At 41.5% G+C, this 19,361-nt stretch overlaps 1 protein-coding gene across 2 annotated transcripts in view; it reads right to left on the bottom strand.

Moving 5' to 3' along the window:
* Window positions 1-802: 802 nt before the first annotated feature.
* LOC115090280 overlaps window positions 803-19,361 on the bottom strand; it is a 94,721-nt gene continuing 76,162 nt past the window's right edge. For both annotated transcript variants that reach the window (XM_029599184.1, XM_029599192.1), the window contains one exon: window positions 803-5,873. In XM_029599184.1, the coding sequence (XP_029455044.1) occupies window positions 3,780-5,873 (2,094 nt within the window). In that variant the 3' untranslated portion in view covers window positions 803-3,779. The remainder of the gene's footprint in view (window positions 5,874-19,361) is intronic.

Raw genomic sequence — 19,361 nt, 5'->3', positions numbered from 1 at the left:
CGAAGTTCTAGTAGGGACTACAAATCACTCCGGTTTACATAAAACGAAGAACTGCTCAACAGATAGCGGAGCTTTACATGGAACCGTATAACATATGGAACAGTATAACTGGTTGACAATTTAACATAGTGCTAAATAAAGTGATAATATTTTAACTGGTAATAAATAAAGAAATATAATATTTTATATAAGAAGTATAACTATTTAACGTAGCAATAAATATAAATATAAGCAATGCCTAATATATATATGAAATAAAGTGAATTTTTGAGCTCACAGATAATTGTCCAGTTGCAGATTCTTAAAAGTAGTACTTTATACAGTGTCCATAGTTAAGGGATGGAAGTCTGTCAGTCATAGTAAGATTAAGCGTCTGGGAAAGCTTGTTGGAAGAGAAAAGTTTTCAGTCTTTTTTTGAATTCTTGATAACTGGGTTCTAGTCTAAGATCTGGGGGAAGCGTGTTCCACTGGTGTGGGCCTGCTGAAGATAGCGCACGTTTGCTCAATGATGATTTTATTTGCGGAGCATGCAGTGTTCCTCTGTATGCGCTTCTGATTGGTCTGGAGGAAGTGTGCGGTTGGAGTTGAGAGCTTAATGTGATGGGGGCTAGATTGTTTGTCGCTTTGTGGATGATAGTGAGTACCTTATAGAGTATCCTTTGTTTAATGGGGAGCCAATGTAAGCTCCGAACGATTGGGGTGATATGGTCTTTTTTGTTAGTGCTAGTTAGAATTCTAGCCGCTGAATTCTGAACCATCTGTAATGGCTTGATAGTGTTGGCGGGAATACCTAGGAGCAGGGAGTTGCAGTAGTCGAGCTTGGAAAGAATGATGGATTGCAGTACTAGCCTGAAGTCGGAGAAGTGAAGGAGGGGTTTAAGTTTTTTAAGGACTTGCAGTTTGTAAAAGCAGTCCTTTGTAGTATTGTTTACGAACATAATTGTTTACGAACATAATAACATTATAACATTGTAAACCAGCAGCGACGTATTATCTTAATATTCTAGTAGCTAACATTATTGAAACATATTGTTATGTTCGATTGGAATATTATGTATTTTATTGGAAAGTTATGTGTAGTGTTGGAGTTTTGGTTGATTGGGGTTGTTTTACATAGTCGAGGGGTTAACTGTATTCTGGATAGGCTTTTTGGAATAGCCAGGTTTTTAGTGATTTCTTATTTATTTTCATATCGGTCTCTCTCTCTCTCTGGCATATGCAATAAAAACCTTTGCAGCCACAATGCCCAGAAAAAAGGTGTAGTTATTTCTGGCATTAAAACCCAAGTTACTCTATTGCGTTTGCTGTTAAGAGCTGCTCATTACCATTAACTCTACCCAAACTCCTCCCACTTGCATAGCAAATGTGACATTTGCATAATAGCACATGATGTACTATTTAATGCAAAATGATAATTGACCCTGTAAGATAGATATGTGTTTGAGGTGCATTTCAGATACTCTAAGAGTATTCTTTTATGCTGATCGCAGGAGATGCCACACCTCTCACAAAAGAATATTTTACTCCAGGCCAGATTTAGAGAAACTGGCAGAGAGAGTACCTGAAAAGATTTAGGTTGACTAAAGCTCTCATCTCCCAGCTTTGTGACAAACTGTGTGGCTGTATGTTCTGCTCTATAGGCTACTCACTCACAGCTTGTTCGTTGAGTTGAAAGTCATGACCACTCTGCACTATTTGTTTACCTGCTCCTTCCAAGAGGGTAAAATTATAATGAATACAGCTATGAAAGGGTAAATTATAAATGTTAACTTTATAGTGACCTCATATAGTGCCATTAGAGGCTATGGGCTTTTTGAATTAAGCTCTAGAAGGCACTAGGGCTTTTTAAATCATTGGTCACTATAAAAGTTGATGATTCTTCAATATGAAGCTATCGTGCACTTATCTGTATGATAGGTTAGAGTCCACCTTTTGGTCAAACTTCTGAATAATCCTAATATTGCCAGTCAATGTGCAGTCCACAATCAGGTCAGGCCAGGCAAAATGTCTTGTTCTGTCCGACACTGCAATGTTTCAGAGGACGCTCCTTCTTCAGGGAAACAGAAACGCTTGATGCCGGCAAGATGTGACTTGTGGACAAATTGGTCTAGGCGGAATGGTCAATGTGTTATTAAGACCGAGACACCGTTAACGATGCGTGGTGGGAAAAGTCTACCTGCTGCATCAGATGGGTCCGTCATTGACAAACAGCCGCTAAAAAAGTCTGCCTTCCAAAAGGGTGGCATCAGTCAGTCCTTTATCTTCAGAAGAGTCAACTCTCTTCTGGAGGTTATAGCCATTTACAAGCCTGACTATATCCAGTACCCATATACTGAACAGGAAAAGAAGGGAGGCATACTGGTTCTTCTTTGAAATTGCTCACTTCTCCATTGTCAGTGGGGATATCAATTGCGCTCATGTAGGCTTGATTCCAGAAAATCATCTATTGGAACCATAGTCTAAACATCCAGATCTGCTGGTATATATGATGGCCAAGTTTCATGTTCCTGCCATGATGCCCATATATTAAAGTAGAGCCTCCTCTATAAGTATATTTGTGCTTGGGATATAGGAAAGGGAATTATACTGGATAGATGCTAGAACTGATGAAGTCTTGTTTGGTGCTAGTGATGTCTTCATAGCATGTAGCATTTACGGGTGAGCTACTTTAATTCTGTGCTAGTAGATCAGGGGTTGCCAACTCCAGCCCTCAAGAGCCAAAAACAGGCCGGGCTTTCAGAATATCTACAATAAATATACATGAGATAATTTGCATACAATGGAGGCAGTAAATGCAAATTTATCTTATGCATATTCATTGTGGATATCCTGAAAACCTAGCCTGTTTGTGGCTCTTGAGGACAGGAGCTGGCACCCCTGTTGTAGGTGATAACGGGTACCCTTTGTTGGATTAACTGCTTACCACCTCCCTTCCTCCATCCCACTTCTCTGTCTTTAAAGTGGTATAATTCTGTCCATCACTTCACTGGGTTACTGACTGAGCACATCTTGGCCTCTTTAAAAATGAATTTTGGGCAGTCAGTCACATTGGAGGCTTTCAAACTCTTGCCTCTGTAAAGATGAGCTAAGTGTTTGTTGTATGCTGCATGATATGAAGAAGATAGCTGGGTGGAAGAAAGAGATGGACACCAATGGGGACGCTGGGGAGGGTGAAGGGTCTGCTGAGAGTAGAGTATCATGCAGGTTCTCTCTTAGTACTTCAGCTAAGAGGGTTCTGAAAGGTGTGTGGTGTGTAACTATTATGAATACAAGTAGTGCCATGCTGGATCAGACTAATAATTCATTAAGTCCAGCATCTTGTCTCCAATAGTGACCAGTCCATGCCACTTGGAAGTATCTGGCAGATCCTAATAGGAAAGTCTATTCCATGTTGCTCATTGTTTTATTAGATTAATGGTTAATAACATAACGGAACGAGTATTATTAAATAGAGCATAGTAGTTGATCTGGTTGATTACAGAATTTTATATAAACTTCCTTGATCATTCTGACAATGCAAATTAGTAACCAACAAACAACTCATCACAGCTGAGGCCAGCTAACAGTCCCAGTTATACCACAAAGCCAGCAAACCTACAGAATGATGGTTACAAGAAAATCTGCAATAAAGCATGCAACCTTTTTGGGCACAAAATTGAATATACTTCTAAACAAACACAGTTTCTAGATAATATAGGTTCATATTCTATATCTACCAAAACTTTCATCTCACATTTTGTTTCTCTTGACTATTCTATATAGAGAAAAATTGTATCCAATTACAAGGGAAAAACAGTGTAATTTAAAATATACTTACATTTCCAGGGTTGGTTATCAACCTTTCTAATTCCAGTTACTAACAACTTTTCCCTTACTGGCTCAATTACTAAATCAATAGGCATTTTACTAGAGGAATGCAGGTTCTTAGTCATAAAATCAAACCGTACATGGTACTGTGCATCAGTACACGTATTATGTACTAGTAAAACAATGCCCGTAGTATAGTTTCTTGTAAGGAGGTAAAGACATGGGTCATGAATGGCAGTACGGTGAGTCACAGTCCACAGGACAGACTCAAGTATAGCATGTTCTCGATTGTGTACAGTAGTGTTTCTCTGAACTGCCGACATATCACAGATACACAATCGTAAGTCAACAGCAGGATCAGCACAAATTCTATATCTACTGTATGATGTAAGTCTATCATACCCTAAAAAAATTAGTACTCCAATGTTATTAACTACATTGAACTGAACACTCACTGTAAACATTTCATCTTCATTACTCACCCTTTCTAGGATTCTAACATAGAGGTCAAGTTTAACAATAACCTCTGTAGGACTAACACTCATACCACTACTTTGAACGTTTTCAAATCGAGTAGCAATCAGCCTTAGACATGTGCCATTAGTGCCCTTCTGTTGTTCTAAAATTAGGTTGTTCAAATAACCCAAAGCAAATTCAGCAAACAAGGCATAATAGGAGTCGTTTCTTTGTGATATATAATATGCCTGACAAATACACAGGTTGGGATGGAGCCTTGGAATGTCTGTACAGGATCTGTTCACGGAAACTGGGCTCAAAAGTCCATTAATGCTGATACTGTATTTAAGGCTTTCTTTTTCAAGGAACTTGTCAGAAGGAAGCAGACTTTTCAGAGTATGGTGGACATCGATCAGGCTAATCAGCCTGTTCTGGTTCAGGCGCAATGATTTCATCTTTCTGCTTCCAAGCACTTTGGACGCATGCTCTGGAACAATAATAAAAAGTGAAGGGTGGAACACCTCTGCCTGAGCTTCTGTGGAAGCTGCAAAGAAGCGTCCGTATGTATTACCATGGTCTGAAAGAATAAAGGACACAGTATTGTGCTGCTTTGCTAGAAACAGGACATGATTAGCTAGCTCTGTGTCCAACTGTTTTATCCGCAAACCCGTATCTTCATGGCCTGTGTCCAATATGAGGAAAGTGAAGGTTGGCTTTTTCATACTGGAGAAATGGGTCACAAAAAACTGTATATATTGGAGGAGGTAGCTGTGCTGATGAATACCATTGAAGCATATGGCATCAGGCCCATGGAACATATCCTTGACCTTGTTCTCTTGGAGAATCCTGCAGCTACTGTAAGAAACATCAATTCTGTCAATCCCAGCTCTTAAAATGGCCTCTTTAAAAGCCCTTGCTCTTACAGAGAAAGATGCGGATTGGTTCATGACCGCCAGTTCCTTCACAAGACCCCACTCCCCCAGCCAGCACATGTCTTCTACATATAAAGTCTCATACCCATATGCTTTAAACTTGCCAAAGGTTTCATTCAGGTCCACTGGATTTGTAGGCAAACTGTAAGAATCAAACACAGGATGAAAAGCCACTTTGCCACCAAAAAGAGCTTGGAGAGATTCAAAAGTTCTCCCCTTGATTCCTTGAACTAGTTTAAAATCAAACACTTGTCCATGGCTGAATTCATGTCTATTCAGGTGTCTAAAAGCATCAATAGTTTTGACCAATGTCCTATAAAAATGGTGCCTAGAGACAGAGTCCAGTAGCAAAATGTTGACATTCAGTAAAGGAACTGTGGTCCTGGATCTTTCAGAAGCCTCAAGTGTGGTCTGCAGAAAAGGAAGAAGAATGAGCAACTGAGTAATTTGCCTTTTAACTGGATTCCTACACCGGATGAGGCAGAAGCCGTGATGGGGAATGTGGGTACCCATTAAAAGCTCAAAATTAATAAAAGTTTCAAGTTGCTCAATTGATTTCAGTTTGTGCCATGCATATCCTCCAGTTTCAGGATGGTATAATCCAACAGATAACAAGGAAGATGTCATGCAGACATTATGATGACAGATAACTTGGAGCTTCTCTGGATTATAATCATTCTAAGTAAAAAAGATAAAAGAAAAAAAGACATTGCAACATGATAATTGATAATGCACATAAAAACAACAAGCAGGCCGATGCAATACCATGGGTTGGCCACAGCTCATGGCTCAACACACGATTGGATGCACGTTTTGGACACGCGTCCATAACCCCCAATGCAAAACAGGGGTTAGGTTGTCCAAAACACGGGTCCAATCAAGCGCATAGGTAATAACGCTCATCACATGTAAATTCATGTTGGTGAGGCTATTACCTATTTCCCCCTGATGCAAAATAGTGTGCCCGACGGGCAAAATTTTAATCCGCAAAATTTAACACCTGCCCAGAGCAGGCATAATTCTTGAGGAGTCCAAACAAATTACAGAAAAGCAGAAAATACTGCTTTTCAGTTCCTTTCCTCAGTTCCTCTGACTTAATATCGTTGCAATATTAAGTCAGACGAACCAAAATAGGTTCGTCCGACTTAATATATTTGGTTAAAAAACCCTTTTGAACCCATTGTCCCTGAATTCAGGGACGGCCTAATATCAATATCAACACCCGTTATCCCGGTAAACCGGTATAATCACATACTGAATAACCAGCAAACCGGTATAATCACATACTGAATAACCAATATATTAAAAATAGCACATTGACAAAAATTATTGGATTTCCCGAGGAAATTAGGGTTGACGGGTTTATCGCCATAGGAGCCTAGGGTTCAAAGGGTTAAAGAAAAAAAATAGTGTGCCGTGGTCAGGTTAGGAAAAGGGAAACTCAATTAACGAACGTGCATTTTCCTAACTCGTGGCTGTGCTGTGCACAGGATAGGAAAACAGACACTCATAAAATTGAGCATCCATTTTCCTAACCAGCTGCCAGCCGACCTCTATTGGGTGCCCGTTGCCGAGGAGGATCTAGGGGCACACAATTTCCCCTAGCGCCTCCTCTTTACTGTAGCACCCATTTTAAATATTAAATCAGGCAGCCAGGATAGGTGGATCAGTGCACGTTAAGGGAGCAGGCACTCACTCATGAGAGCCCGTTTAACGCACGCCGATATTGCATTGGCCTGAAAGAGGATAAGAAGAAAGGGAGACTGCCAGCTCAGGGGGGGGGAAGAAGGTGATCCTTGTTAATGGTGGGAGGAGACTTGTGGTTCAGGATGGTCTGGGATCTTATAAACATTTGTTGATGAGGCTTGGCAGGGAGGGAATCACTGGCTATGGGTGGTCATTTTTTCAAAGGATCTACCCACAAACAAGGAATTAGGGAGATAGATCCTCTAGCCTATGAGGGAAATTTTCAGTAAGCTGATCGGTGAGATAGTCTGCTATAATTTAACTGGCTAAGTTAACTTGGACAAATTTTCAGCCACAATCTAACCAGCTAGATTGTAGCTGAAAATTCACCTGAACTTAGACGGCTATAATTTAAGCAGCTTGCTCAAAATTTACCCTTAAATTGTGTAGATTAACTTTACTATACATGGCAAATCTAACACATAATTTTGTCAATACAAGTCATCCTCAACTTTAAGACATCTGAGTTACAATGATACGAAGTTACAACATTGTTAAACTGACAAGGGTTATTCAACTTCACAACATTTCTTTTGACTTTACAGTGTCTCCCAGTAGGTGCGTGTTGGCATGCTGATGACCGTGACACTCAACAAGGTGACATCAGCAGGAAGAACTCCAGGGATTCAATCTCCTCAGAGCAATGTCAGTGAATTATCCTGTAAGCATGCCTTGGAATTTTTCTCTTCAGAAAAAAAATGTAGTGCTTTAACATGTATCTCTGCTTGTTACATTTTTATTTACTACTAAACTCTGGATTATTTTGGTGAAAATAGGGTAACAGGTCTTCATGCCACAACCAATCCCCCATTTCTAACATTCGGGCCGATAGAGAAAAACCCGCGAGAAAGCCGGCGAGTGCCCGCTCTCCCGGTGCGCGCCCAGGCCACTCTCCTGGGCGCACGATTCAGAAAGAAAAAATATGCAAATGAGGGCCCGCGGTAGTGTCCCTAGCGCCTCCTTTTTGACAGAAGCGGCGGCTGTCAGCGGGTTTGACAGCCGACGCTCAATTTTACCGGCGTCAGTTCTCAAACCCGCTGACAGTTACGGGTTTGGAAAACGGACGCCAGCAAAATTGAAGATCCGTCTTCCAACCTGCGGGCCGCTGGCAGATTTAAAAAATTTTTTTTATTTTTGGGGCCTTCGACTTAATATCGCTATGATATTAAGTCGGAGGGTGTACAGAAAAGCAGTTTTTTCTGCTTTTCTGTACACTTTCCCGGTGCCGGCCAAAATTAAAATGTGCGGCTTGGCTGCACATTTTACTTTCTGTATCGTGAGGGAATAACTAATAAGGCCATCAACATGCATTTGCATGTTGTGGGAGATATTAGTTTCAGGGGTTTGGCCACACGTTTTCCACGCGCTATTACCCCTTACTGTATAAGGGGTAAAAATAGCTCGTGGAAAACGCGCATCCAACCAGGGGATAACTGCGCTCAGCCTGAGCGCACTTTACTGCATTTGCCCGATTGTTCTTATGGGGCAATCGGTTTCGACTTTCAACATTTCAACTTAAGATGCAGTTTTCAGGAACCAATTGTGTCTTAAGTCTAATGACTTCCTGTATTCATATGGAGGAACAGGTTTTCAAAAATATGCAATGATAAAGCTCACAGAAGAGGAAAAGGGAAAGAATGTGTGGAGGATGATCAAGAAAAATTAAGTGTAGTATTGGCAAAAGAAGAGGATGGATGGTGAGGAACTGCTGACCTCAAATGTAAGAGAAGTGAGCTCCAGTCCATTGATGGAAGAGAGAGGCTGGGTGGAGGTTTACCCATAGGCTTCCATTGTAAGCCCCTACCAATCTGAGCTGGATTTGAACCTGGCCCCTAAAGGTAAAAGGTTCCATAAGAGTGTATTGAGTTCTCTGAGTCACCTGGGGTTGCCTTTTACTGTAATAATTCATCTGGATTCATGGTTGGCTCTTACAAATCAAGGAAGACTTGTTGATGTGACGCATAGATTTTGTGTATTTGGATTTTCAGAAGGCATTTGACAAAGTCCCTCATGAGAGGCTTCTAAGAAAACTAAAAAGTCATGGGATAGGAGGCGATGTCCTTTCGTGGATTACAAGCTGGTTAAAAGACAGGAAACAAAGAGTGTAGGATTAAATGGTCAATTTTCTCAATGGAAAAGGGTAAACAGTGGAGTGCCTCAGGGATCTGTACTTAGACCGATGCTTTTCAATATACCGTATATATAAATGATCTGGAAAGGAATACGACGAGTGAGGTTATCACGTTTGCGGATGATACAAAATTAGAGTAGTTAAATCACATGCGGATTGTGATACATTACAGGAGGACCTTGCAAGACTGGAAGATTGGGCATCCAAAAGGCAGATGAAATTTAATGTGGACAAGTGCAAGGTGTTGCAAAAAGGGAAAAACAATGTTAGGTTACACGATGTTAGGTTCCATTTTAGGAGCTACCACCCAGGAAAAAGATCTAGGCATCATAGTGGATAATACTTTAAAATCGTTGGCTCAGTGTGCTGCAGCTGTCAAAAAAGCAAACAGAATGTTAGGAATTATTAGGAAGGGTATGGTTAATAAAACGAAAAATGTCATAATGCCTCTATATTGCTCCATGGTGAGACCGCACCTTTAATACTGTGTACAATTCTGGTCGCCGCATCTCAAAAAAGATATAGTTGCGATGGAGAAGGTACAGAAAAGGGCAACCAAAATGATAAAGGGGATTGAATTAATAGCAGTGGCTATTCCCTAAGTAAACTTGATTAATACCCATTAATGCACTTCTCCATTAACTTATCCAAACCTTTTTTGAACCCAGCTACACTAACTGCACTAACCACATCCTCTGGCTGAGGGGGGATAGGATAGGGGTCTTTAAGATCATGACAGGTCTTGAATGAGTAGATGTGAATAGGTTATTTACACTTTCGAATAATAGAAGGACTAGGGGGCATTCCATGAAGTTAGCAAGTAGAACATTTAAGACTAATCTGAGAAAATTATTTTTCACTCAATGCACAATAAAGCTCTGGAATTTGTTGCCAGAGGATGAGGTTAGTGCAGTTAGTGTAGCTGGGTTCAAAAAAGGTTTGGATAAGTTCTTGGAGGAGAAGTCCATTAATGGCTATTAATCATGTTTACTTAGGGAATAGCCACTGCTATTAATTGCATCAGTAGCATGGGATCTTCTCTTAGTGTTTTGGTAATTGCCAGGTTCTTGTGGCCTGGTTTGGCCTCTGTTGGAAACAGGATGCTGGGCTTGATGGACCCTTGGTCTGACTCAGCATGGCAATTTCTTATGTTCTTATGTTCTTAAGCCAAAAGGCAGTGAAGCACTCGCTCTTTTAACTATTATAAAATGGTTAACTATAAATCCAAGGGTGACTAAGCTGGGTCTGATGTGTACAGTATGCACTGAATGAACTTTAACATCAGGGTGAGCTTTAGAAAGACAATCTGAATAATAATAGCCAATGTTTCCCTCCCCCGGGAGGTTGCCTGAGGTGCAGCCTGAGGTGCATCCTCCCCGAGGGGTGGGGAAGGGATAAGGCACATCAGCTTTTATTAGTATTCAGACTGCCTTTTTAGAGCTCACCCCGATTGAAAAGTGCATTCAAAACATACCTCTACCTATTGGCACTATAAACAGAAAAATGCTCAGAGCCAGCTGAGCACAGGGACTTTCCATGGCTCCCTAGTGGGGCAGGACGAGGGGAGAGTCGGGCCTTCCCATCACCCCTAATACTGTATACCATGAGGCTTTAATCAATCTAACAAAAATGTTCTATTTTCCCCATAATGGGGACTTTCAGGGGCAGCAGTACTCTAAGCCTAGTGAAGGACACGTGTTTCTGCTAGTGTGCATACCACAACCACAGCCCTCCCCAGGCAACGCCCTGAGGTCAGTCAGCCAAACTTGGGCTCTCTGATCATGTCACACAGTCTGCTCGTCTATTTAATGACGTGCCCCCACCCCACCCGAAAATACTTAGTTGTTATTTAAGCAGATTTAAATTAAAAATGTGATGCTATCAAATAGACGGCAATGAGGACAATAAGAAAATGAGCATTCGATATTATAGGATCAGAATTGCTGCTCACCCGCTATTATTATCACTGTCTCTGTCTCATGCTGCCTGCCGAGCTCTCTGTGTTTCTGTCTCTGTCTCTTTCTTTTCCTGTCTATCTGGTCTCTGTAACATGCACCCCCTGAGCAGATGTTAGAAGAAAGACAGTAAGGCTAGATGTTTTAGAACACGCTGCCATCTTGCCTTAGAAAATCTAGACTTTCTGGCAGAATGTTCTTGACTGCAGCATCTTTATTTTGGAATAAATTACCTCTCCCATATTAAAGTGGAATTGAACTATTTATCCTTTGGGAAAAAGGTAAAAGTTGGATGTATCCTTTTAGAGGTTCAAAATTAGGTATTTTTGTTTCCATTACACGGTAAGTTCGCTGTACAGCAATTTAGAAGTTTTGGCATCTTATGATATCTCAGTGTAAATGGTTGTTCTGTTTGTTCTTTGTATATCTTTGTTGGCATTTGTGATTTTAATTTTGTACATCGCTTTTGGGATCTCTTTGGATTAGGTTGCCAGTTTAAATAAATGAATATATTCAATTTCGTTCATTCAGTATTTATTAATTATTTTTATACTAAAATGCTTAACACAGGCTGCAAGCAGTCCAAACCACCACAATAGGCTGGAGTACCATGCAAAGGGCAGCTAGGACCTGTTGCGCCTGGTCTCAGACGGCTGCGACCTCTCATGCTCACCTCTTATTTCCTGCACTGTCAATCATTGGAAGAATGGCAGTCTCCGCCAACCCACGCCGACCTCCCCGGTATCCCCGGGATGGTGTGGGCACTGCCGACCACTATCTTACTTCCGGAATCACCTAGCCACGCGCGCACAGGGCCTCCTTTTGTATACTTCATGGCGGGAACCTCGGGGTCGGCCCCTCTCGATGACGTCAACCTGCTGGTGAACTTAAACTGACCGGCCCATTGCTAAGACGAGTGAGCAAGGAGTTCTCTCGTTGTTAAATCCACTCCACTTTTGAGTTCTTCTGTTCCAGAATCTCCTTGTGGCATTCGGACGCTCTGGGTACCCCCTCCACGGGGGCCCTTCCACGTCTTGGCTATCCGCTCCTCGGAGGGCCTTCCTGCCTGGGACTTCACCTGACCCGATCCTCGGGTTTCTCTCCTGGAACTTCCTTGTGTGAGAACCTTCTTCAGTTTCCTACGCTACAAACATTGCTGAAGTATCCACGGTGTAGCCCCGTGCCTCGGGCCACTAGCGTTCTTCTACCTATCCTGAGCTACAGGGTATTGCTGCAGCTACTCAAGATCCTCTGCTTGGTTCCTGTATCTCAAGACCCATCTGCCTCGTCACCTACAGTACAGTCATCCTCGGCATACTCCGCGCTGCGGGCCACTACCAGATCTGCACTTCTGAGGTATCTCCAGCAGCCTGTAGGAACCTCCTGGTGTACCCCATGCTGCAGGCCACTACCGGACCTTCTCATCTACAGTACCACCCTGGGTATATCTTAGTGCTCAAGAACTGTGTTTATTGCATTTCCCGCTCCTCGGGTTATGCTTTATCTTTTCTCTCTAATAAAGTCTCTCTCACAGCTGTGTCCTATGTCGCTGAGACCACACCCACCGACGGTGAGGCTCACGGGGCTCCTCCCTCTGGGCGGAGACATCTCTCATCTCGGCCCGGGGTTCACAATTTTCTACTAAATCATAACATGACCATAACCCTAACATCAATAGGTTAGAGCAGCTGGATGCTCGGATAACAGCTTCACTAATTTTGATATCTGTTTGGATTATTACAAAGCTTGGAAGTAAAATCTGGGAGGGGCCCAGATGTAGCATTAAGTAGTGTAAGCACCAAAGAGAAAGATGACATGGGCTTGGAAAGGACTGCCAGCAAGCTGGTGAAGGCCAGCACTGTAACAGACTTTAAACACACTTGGGACAGAGGGTAGTGTTAGGAACAGGGCTAAGAGACATGGGTGTAGCGTCCTTAGTGCACAGTGGTGCCCAAGCACTACCAACTTTAAAATGGGGTGTGCCGTGGGCCACCAACTGCGTGCACATCCAGGAGAGTGGTGACAGAGAAGAGGAAGTGGCCCGCGAGACTGCTGGCGGGACCCCATCTCGCCGGCGGCCAAGAAGAGGAGCTGGAACAGGAGGCCTCATCAGAGCCCATCCCACGAGCAGCTGAGAAAGAGGAGGTCTGGAAGGTTCAGGCAGCTGAGAAGAGGAAGAAGCCCATTTTCCCGCTTCTCTAAGTGTGCCGGCCTTCTGGCATTCAAACTACATGTGGCCAGCATGTGCTCTATGCTGATCTTGTGCATCACGAGATCAGCATTGAGGAAGTATTAGACTCACAATTTTTGAATAGCAGGAGGCAGGCACACGAGAAGCAATGGGAGGACAGGCTCCTTTCTCTTCTCAGCCACTGGCGGCTTCTCGGGCCTGCTTCTCTTCTCAGCCACTGGTGGGATCGGGTCTACTAGCGTTTTTCCCAACCCAATGGGGAGCCTGCCTGTGTTTTGTCTTTGTGAATATGAGTGAATGGGAAGTTGCCTGGGTGAGAGTGTATGTGTTTGTAAATGGTAGACTGCCTGGGTGTGTGAGTGTGAATGGTAGCCTGCCCAGATGTGTGTGTGAAAGAGAATGGGAAGCTGCCTGGGAGGTGGGGGTGTGTGAGGTGTGAATGGTAGCCTACCTGGGAGTGTGTTTGTGTGTGTGAGAGAATGGTAAGTTGCCTGGGTTGTGGGGGTGTGAATGGTAGCCTACCTGTGTGTGTGTGTGTGTGTGTGTGTGTGAGAACCTGCATGTGTGTGTCAGAGAGCATGCTGAAGTGAGAGCCTGTTTGTGGGTGTGAGGGAATGTATGGGTATGTGGAAGTGGAAGCCTATGTGAGAGAGAGAGAGATCATGTGAGAATGAGAGCCTGTATGTATGTACATATGTATGGGAGTAGAAGCTTGCATGTGAGAGAGAGCATGTGAGAGCCTGTATGTTTGTGTGGAAATATGAGCTGTGTGAGAGAGAATGTATGGGTCTGTAGGGGGAATGGGAGCCTGCATGTGAGAGTGAGAACCTGTGTGTGTGTGTGAGAAAGTGGCAGTCAACATGTGTGTGTACATATGTATGAGAGTGGGAGCCTGCATGTAAGAGCCTGTATGTTTGTGTGTGAGAGCACATATAAGAGTGGGAGCTTGTGTATGTCTGAGGAGGGATGGGAGTCTGTGTGTGACAGTATGTGAGGGTGAGAGCCTTTGTGTGTGGGAGTGGGAGCCCTTGTGTGAATGAGAGCATGTAGGCATGACAGCTTGCATGTGTTTGGGAATGGGAACTTGCATGTGAGAACGAGAGCCTGCATGTGAGAGAGCATATGAGAGTGAGAGTGGAAACCTTTGTGTATGTGAGAGAGAGAACATGCAAAAGTGGGATCCTTTGTGAGAGAAAGCTTGTGTGTAAGAGAGAGGCTGTGTAGGAAGAGAGAGGAAGGAAAGAAGACGAGTAGAGAGAAGAAACAGAATAAAAGAGACCCTGAAAAAGGAATAAGGAAAAGAGACAAGGGTAAAAAAGAGATTGGGACCAACCAATTAGAAAAATAATATCAGACAACAAAGGTAAAAACCAAAGTATTTGGTTTTCAGCAATTGGAATATGCCATCTTTGGGAATATGCATTTATTATATATTTGTATTTTGCTTTTTCTTTAGTATTCCAGAGTTCACAGAGTCTGGTTTCTCTGGCTTTCCATTTCAGTTTTACCTGCATGTTTCTGTTTTTAATTTGTAGTCCCTTATTCTGTTTTAGGTAAGGGTCTGTCTTTGAAGCGCATGTGTGACAGAGGTACATTATTTTGACTAATGTGTATTTTCCTATAGGGATTTGTAGCAGTCTTGCTTGTTTTGTTTGCCCAGTAGGTGGTGTATTTGTGTTCTAGGGTCTGGTATATCACACACAGGCTCTCACAGGCATGTGTGCATGAGAGAGAGAGTGTGTGTGAGAGTTTTGGCAAGTATATGAGAGAGGGTATGCATGAAAGAATGAATGTGTTAGTATGTGTGTGTGAAAGAGAGAGAGAGAAGATAATCTCAGGGTGAGTGAAAATCAAAAGGAGATCCTTATTAGTTTTAATTATTGGGTGATATTTGATGTTTCTATTGTTTTGAAATATTTTATTGGGGGGTTTTTTTTTAGAAATATTAGAACATTTTTTAATTATTGGATGTTTTATTCATCAGATGTTTTGAAACATTTTATTGATGTTTGGGAAATATTACAACAAATTTATGCAAGTTTTTAAAAATTTAATGGATGTTCATAGGCTATGTAACATTTATTCTGTTTATTAGCATTGTTTTAAAATTATGAATGATGTTTTATATCTCTTGATTTTATTGCTTGATGTTTTGCAAGAAATGATTATGTTTCTGTTTTTCCAATGTTGCACTGCATAATACAGTCGGGCTTGTGGTTTCCAGTACAGTTTTGTTGGCAGTTTCTATTTTATATTTGTTGAGAATTTAACTGTATTTTAAAGGTCCGGTTCTTGTATAACTCGAATTCTTGCTCTGAAAATGATGGTACTTATCATCACAGGCTTTTACGGCATTATGGTCCTCTTTTCCTCATTTCTACTTTTTTTTTTAATACAAGTATTATTAAAGAAATTATGGTTTAAATACATTAACTAGAAATCACATTTCATTTCAAAAGCAAACTTCCCATACTAAGTCCACATAAAGAGGAGATATACTCAACAAGAAAAAAATACCTCTAAGCAAAGAGAAAAGGTAAAGTTATGGGTAATTATACTCTTCATCCAGCAACCCTCCTTATTAAATAACTCAGACTGTTCAGCTCTTGTCAGAGATAAATACTTCCAAGTGTAATGGATCATAAAATGCAAATTTATTATTCAGAAAATAAATTAAATATTTGCAAGGAAATTTAAGGAAGAAGGTGGTCCCAATCAATGGACAACACCCTCTGTTTCAAAGAAAAAAAATGTTTTCTTTTTACTTATGTCTCACGAGAAATATTAGAGGGGAAAATCTTTATTCTGGCACTACTTCTGAAAAACAGCATTTCTATCCTTTTCTAAGCTGAAAATAACAATTAAAGTAGCCCTGGTAGGGACTATATCAATAGAAGCTACTAAGAATGTTGATATATTTGGACTAATTGACCCCTAATGTCGCCCTCTAACTTTTAATTTGAGAAGGGAACCAGTGTAACTTATGTAAAATAACTCTAAATCCCCACACCTCTTGATGTAAAACAATTCTCTGCGCATTCCTAATTGACCATCATAATAGGCGTCATTGTGTGGCAATCCATGCCTGTCAATCACTCTGCCTTATGTTTAATCATAGGTCAGTCCATAATCAATTTTTTAAGAATTTTTTTTAGTGCTGTAGTGCTCCATGTGTTTTAAAATACTTCAAATATCCACTGTGCTATTAACACCTTTAACCAAGCTTTTAAATCTTCTTAGTACTTGATACACAGTTCTTTGGTACTTAGCTTTAGTTGAAAATATCACAACTCCTGCCCGAGTTTCTCCTATCGGATGATCCAGCAATGCGACCGATACCACATTGCTAAGTCTGTGCCCAACGCTGTACAGGTTTCGGACGGTGTCGTCCTTCCTCAAGGGCAAAATCTGCACCACAAAAAGAATTTAGATCACTGCGGTTAATGCTATTATCTCTCGAACACAACAATGCACCAGCTACTCACTCATTACTGCATCATAATGGCTCTCAGCGTTTTTTCGTACTTCTCTTCCGGTTTAAATTTGCCGCCTCCATTTTAAAGCCCCTGATCGTTACGTACCATCTACGTCACTTCTGGTGTCGGATTCACCATTTACTGACATCTTACCCTCGCGTTCTCAAGGCCCTTTTCGTACTTCTCTTCCGGTTTGAATTTCCCGCCTCCATTTTAAAGCCCCTGGTCCTTATGTACCCTCTACGTCACTTCTGGTGTCAGGTTCACCATTTACTGACATCATTCCCTCGCATTCTCGAGACCCCTTATCAATCCATTACGTCTAAGTTGATGTTACAAAGAATACCAATCGATGATACTATTAAGTCCTGAGGGCGTAACTGTGCTCATACGAAAAATCCATTGTTGTTCCCTTAAGTTTAATACAAAATTAGGATCACCCCCTCGCATGTTGTCTGCAATAACCTCTAATACTCGCCACTTGAGTTGTTGGAAAGATTGATGTTGTTCTGAGCAATGAGCCACCATTGGGGCTAACATTTTACCCGTGTTGATGCAACTGCGGTGTTCTATTAATCTAACTCGTATTTGTCGCTTCGTGCGTCCAATATAATACAAGTTACAGGGGCACACTACAATATATATTACCCTCGAAGTGTCACATGATGAATAATGTCGTGCTTTGTGCACTTGTCCATTTTTGTCAACCCATTTGTCACCTTCAATGGCCTGACTACACATGGAACAATGGTTACAAGCCCAGTGTCCTTTCTGTTGAATGGTATTACTTACTGTAACTGGTGACATAAAAGAATGCATAACCAGATCTCCCACATTCTTGCCCCTACTGTATGTGATCAGCGGGGACGTCCTGAAACTATGGTTTTAGAACATATACAGGATTTACATATTTATGAACCACTTGCACAAGATCCCACGCAACAACTTCAAACACAGATCGATATATTAATAGAAGACGCGTTTGCTGAAGGTTTTTTGACGACTAAAGAAGTGAAATTTCTACGGGTGAAATATCCACGATTTCCAACTTTGTATATGGTGCCTAAAGTGCATAAAAGTTTGTATAATCCACCAGGCCGTCCAATTGTCACAACTATTGGTTCCCTTTTAGAGCCACTGTCTACATTTATAGATGTCATCATTAATCCTATGGTGAAGAGCGCGACATCTTATTGCAAGGACACTAAACATATGTTGTCCAAATTACAAGAGCTCCAGGTAGAAGATTCAGTGCTTTTAGTAACTATGGATATTAAATCTCTGTATACTTCAATACCTCAAGAAGACACCTTAAAGATTTTGGAGAAGTATCTGGATACTAGAGAACGTCCGCATCATATTCCGACTTCCTTTTTAATGGCCATAGCGCGATTAGCGCTATGTGAAAATCATTTTGTTTTCCAGAATCAGTGGTACAAACAAATTAGTGGGACCGCCATGGGTGCCACCATGGCTCCAAGTTTGGCTAATCTTTATGTGCGCCAATTTGAGGAAGATAAATTATACCATCAGTCAGAGTTCATTCCAGTATCTCATTGGACAAGATACATCGATGATGTATTTTGTATTTGGCACGCAGATGAAATGAGTCTCCAGGAGTTCTTTCGGTGGTTGAATACATTGGATGAGCACTTGCAGTTCACTATCACTTTTGATCGTGCTGACATCAACTTTTTGGACATTGCTATCAAGTATGTCAATGGAAGCTTCAACACCACACTATATCGTAAGGAATGTGAGAGGAATACTCTCCTTCACTATTCTAGCTTTCATCCTCATCATTTACGACAAAATTTACCAATGGGCCAATTTTTAAGGCTTCGTAGGATTTGCAGCACTAAAACTGAATACATATCACAAGCTGCATTGCTTAAATTACGATTGTTGGACCGGGGGTATCCAGTGAAATACATCAAGAAAGCATATAAGAGAGCATACAATGCTGAACGGCAGTGGCTGTTACTGGATACCCCGAGGGATAGCGACGATAATCGCATAGTGTGTACATTACCATATTCGAGTCAGAGCAGTGCAATTTCCAAAATAATACATCAACATTGGTTGGTGTTGAAAACACACAGCATTTTCAGGACGTCCCCGCTGATCACATACAGTAAGGGCAAGAATGTGGGAGATCTGGTTATGCATTCTTTTATGTCACCAGTTACAGTAAGTAATACCATTCAACAGAAAGGACACTGGGCTTGTAACCATTGTTCCATGTGTAGTCAGGCCATTGAAGGTGACAAATGGGTTGACAAAAATGGACAAGTGCACAAAGCACGACATTATTCATCATGTGACACTTCGAGGGTAATATATATTGTAGTGTGCCCCTGTAACTTGTATTATATTGGACGCACGAAGCGACAAATACGAGTTAGATTAATAGAACACCGCAGTTGCATCAACACGGGTAAAATGTTAGCCCCAATGGTGGCTCATTGCTCAGAACAACATCATACTTTCCAACAACTCAAGTGGCGAGTATTAGAGGTTATTGCAGACAACATGCGAGGGGGTGATCCTAATTTTGTATTAAACTTAAGGGAACAACAATGGATTTTTCGTATGAGCACAGTTACGCCCTCAGGACTTAATAGTATCATCGATTGGTATTCTTTGTAACATCAACTTAGACGTAAT

The sequence above is a fragment of the Rhinatrema bivittatum genome, chromosome 1 (assembly GCF_901001135.1).
Source record: "Rhinatrema bivittatum chromosome 1, aRhiBiv1.1, whole genome shotgun sequence".
Lineage (NCBI taxonomy): Eukaryota > Metazoa > Chordata > Amphibia > Gymnophiona > Rhinatrematidae > Rhinatrema > Rhinatrema bivittatum.
This window is presented reverse-complemented; position numbering and strand designations above follow the sequence as displayed.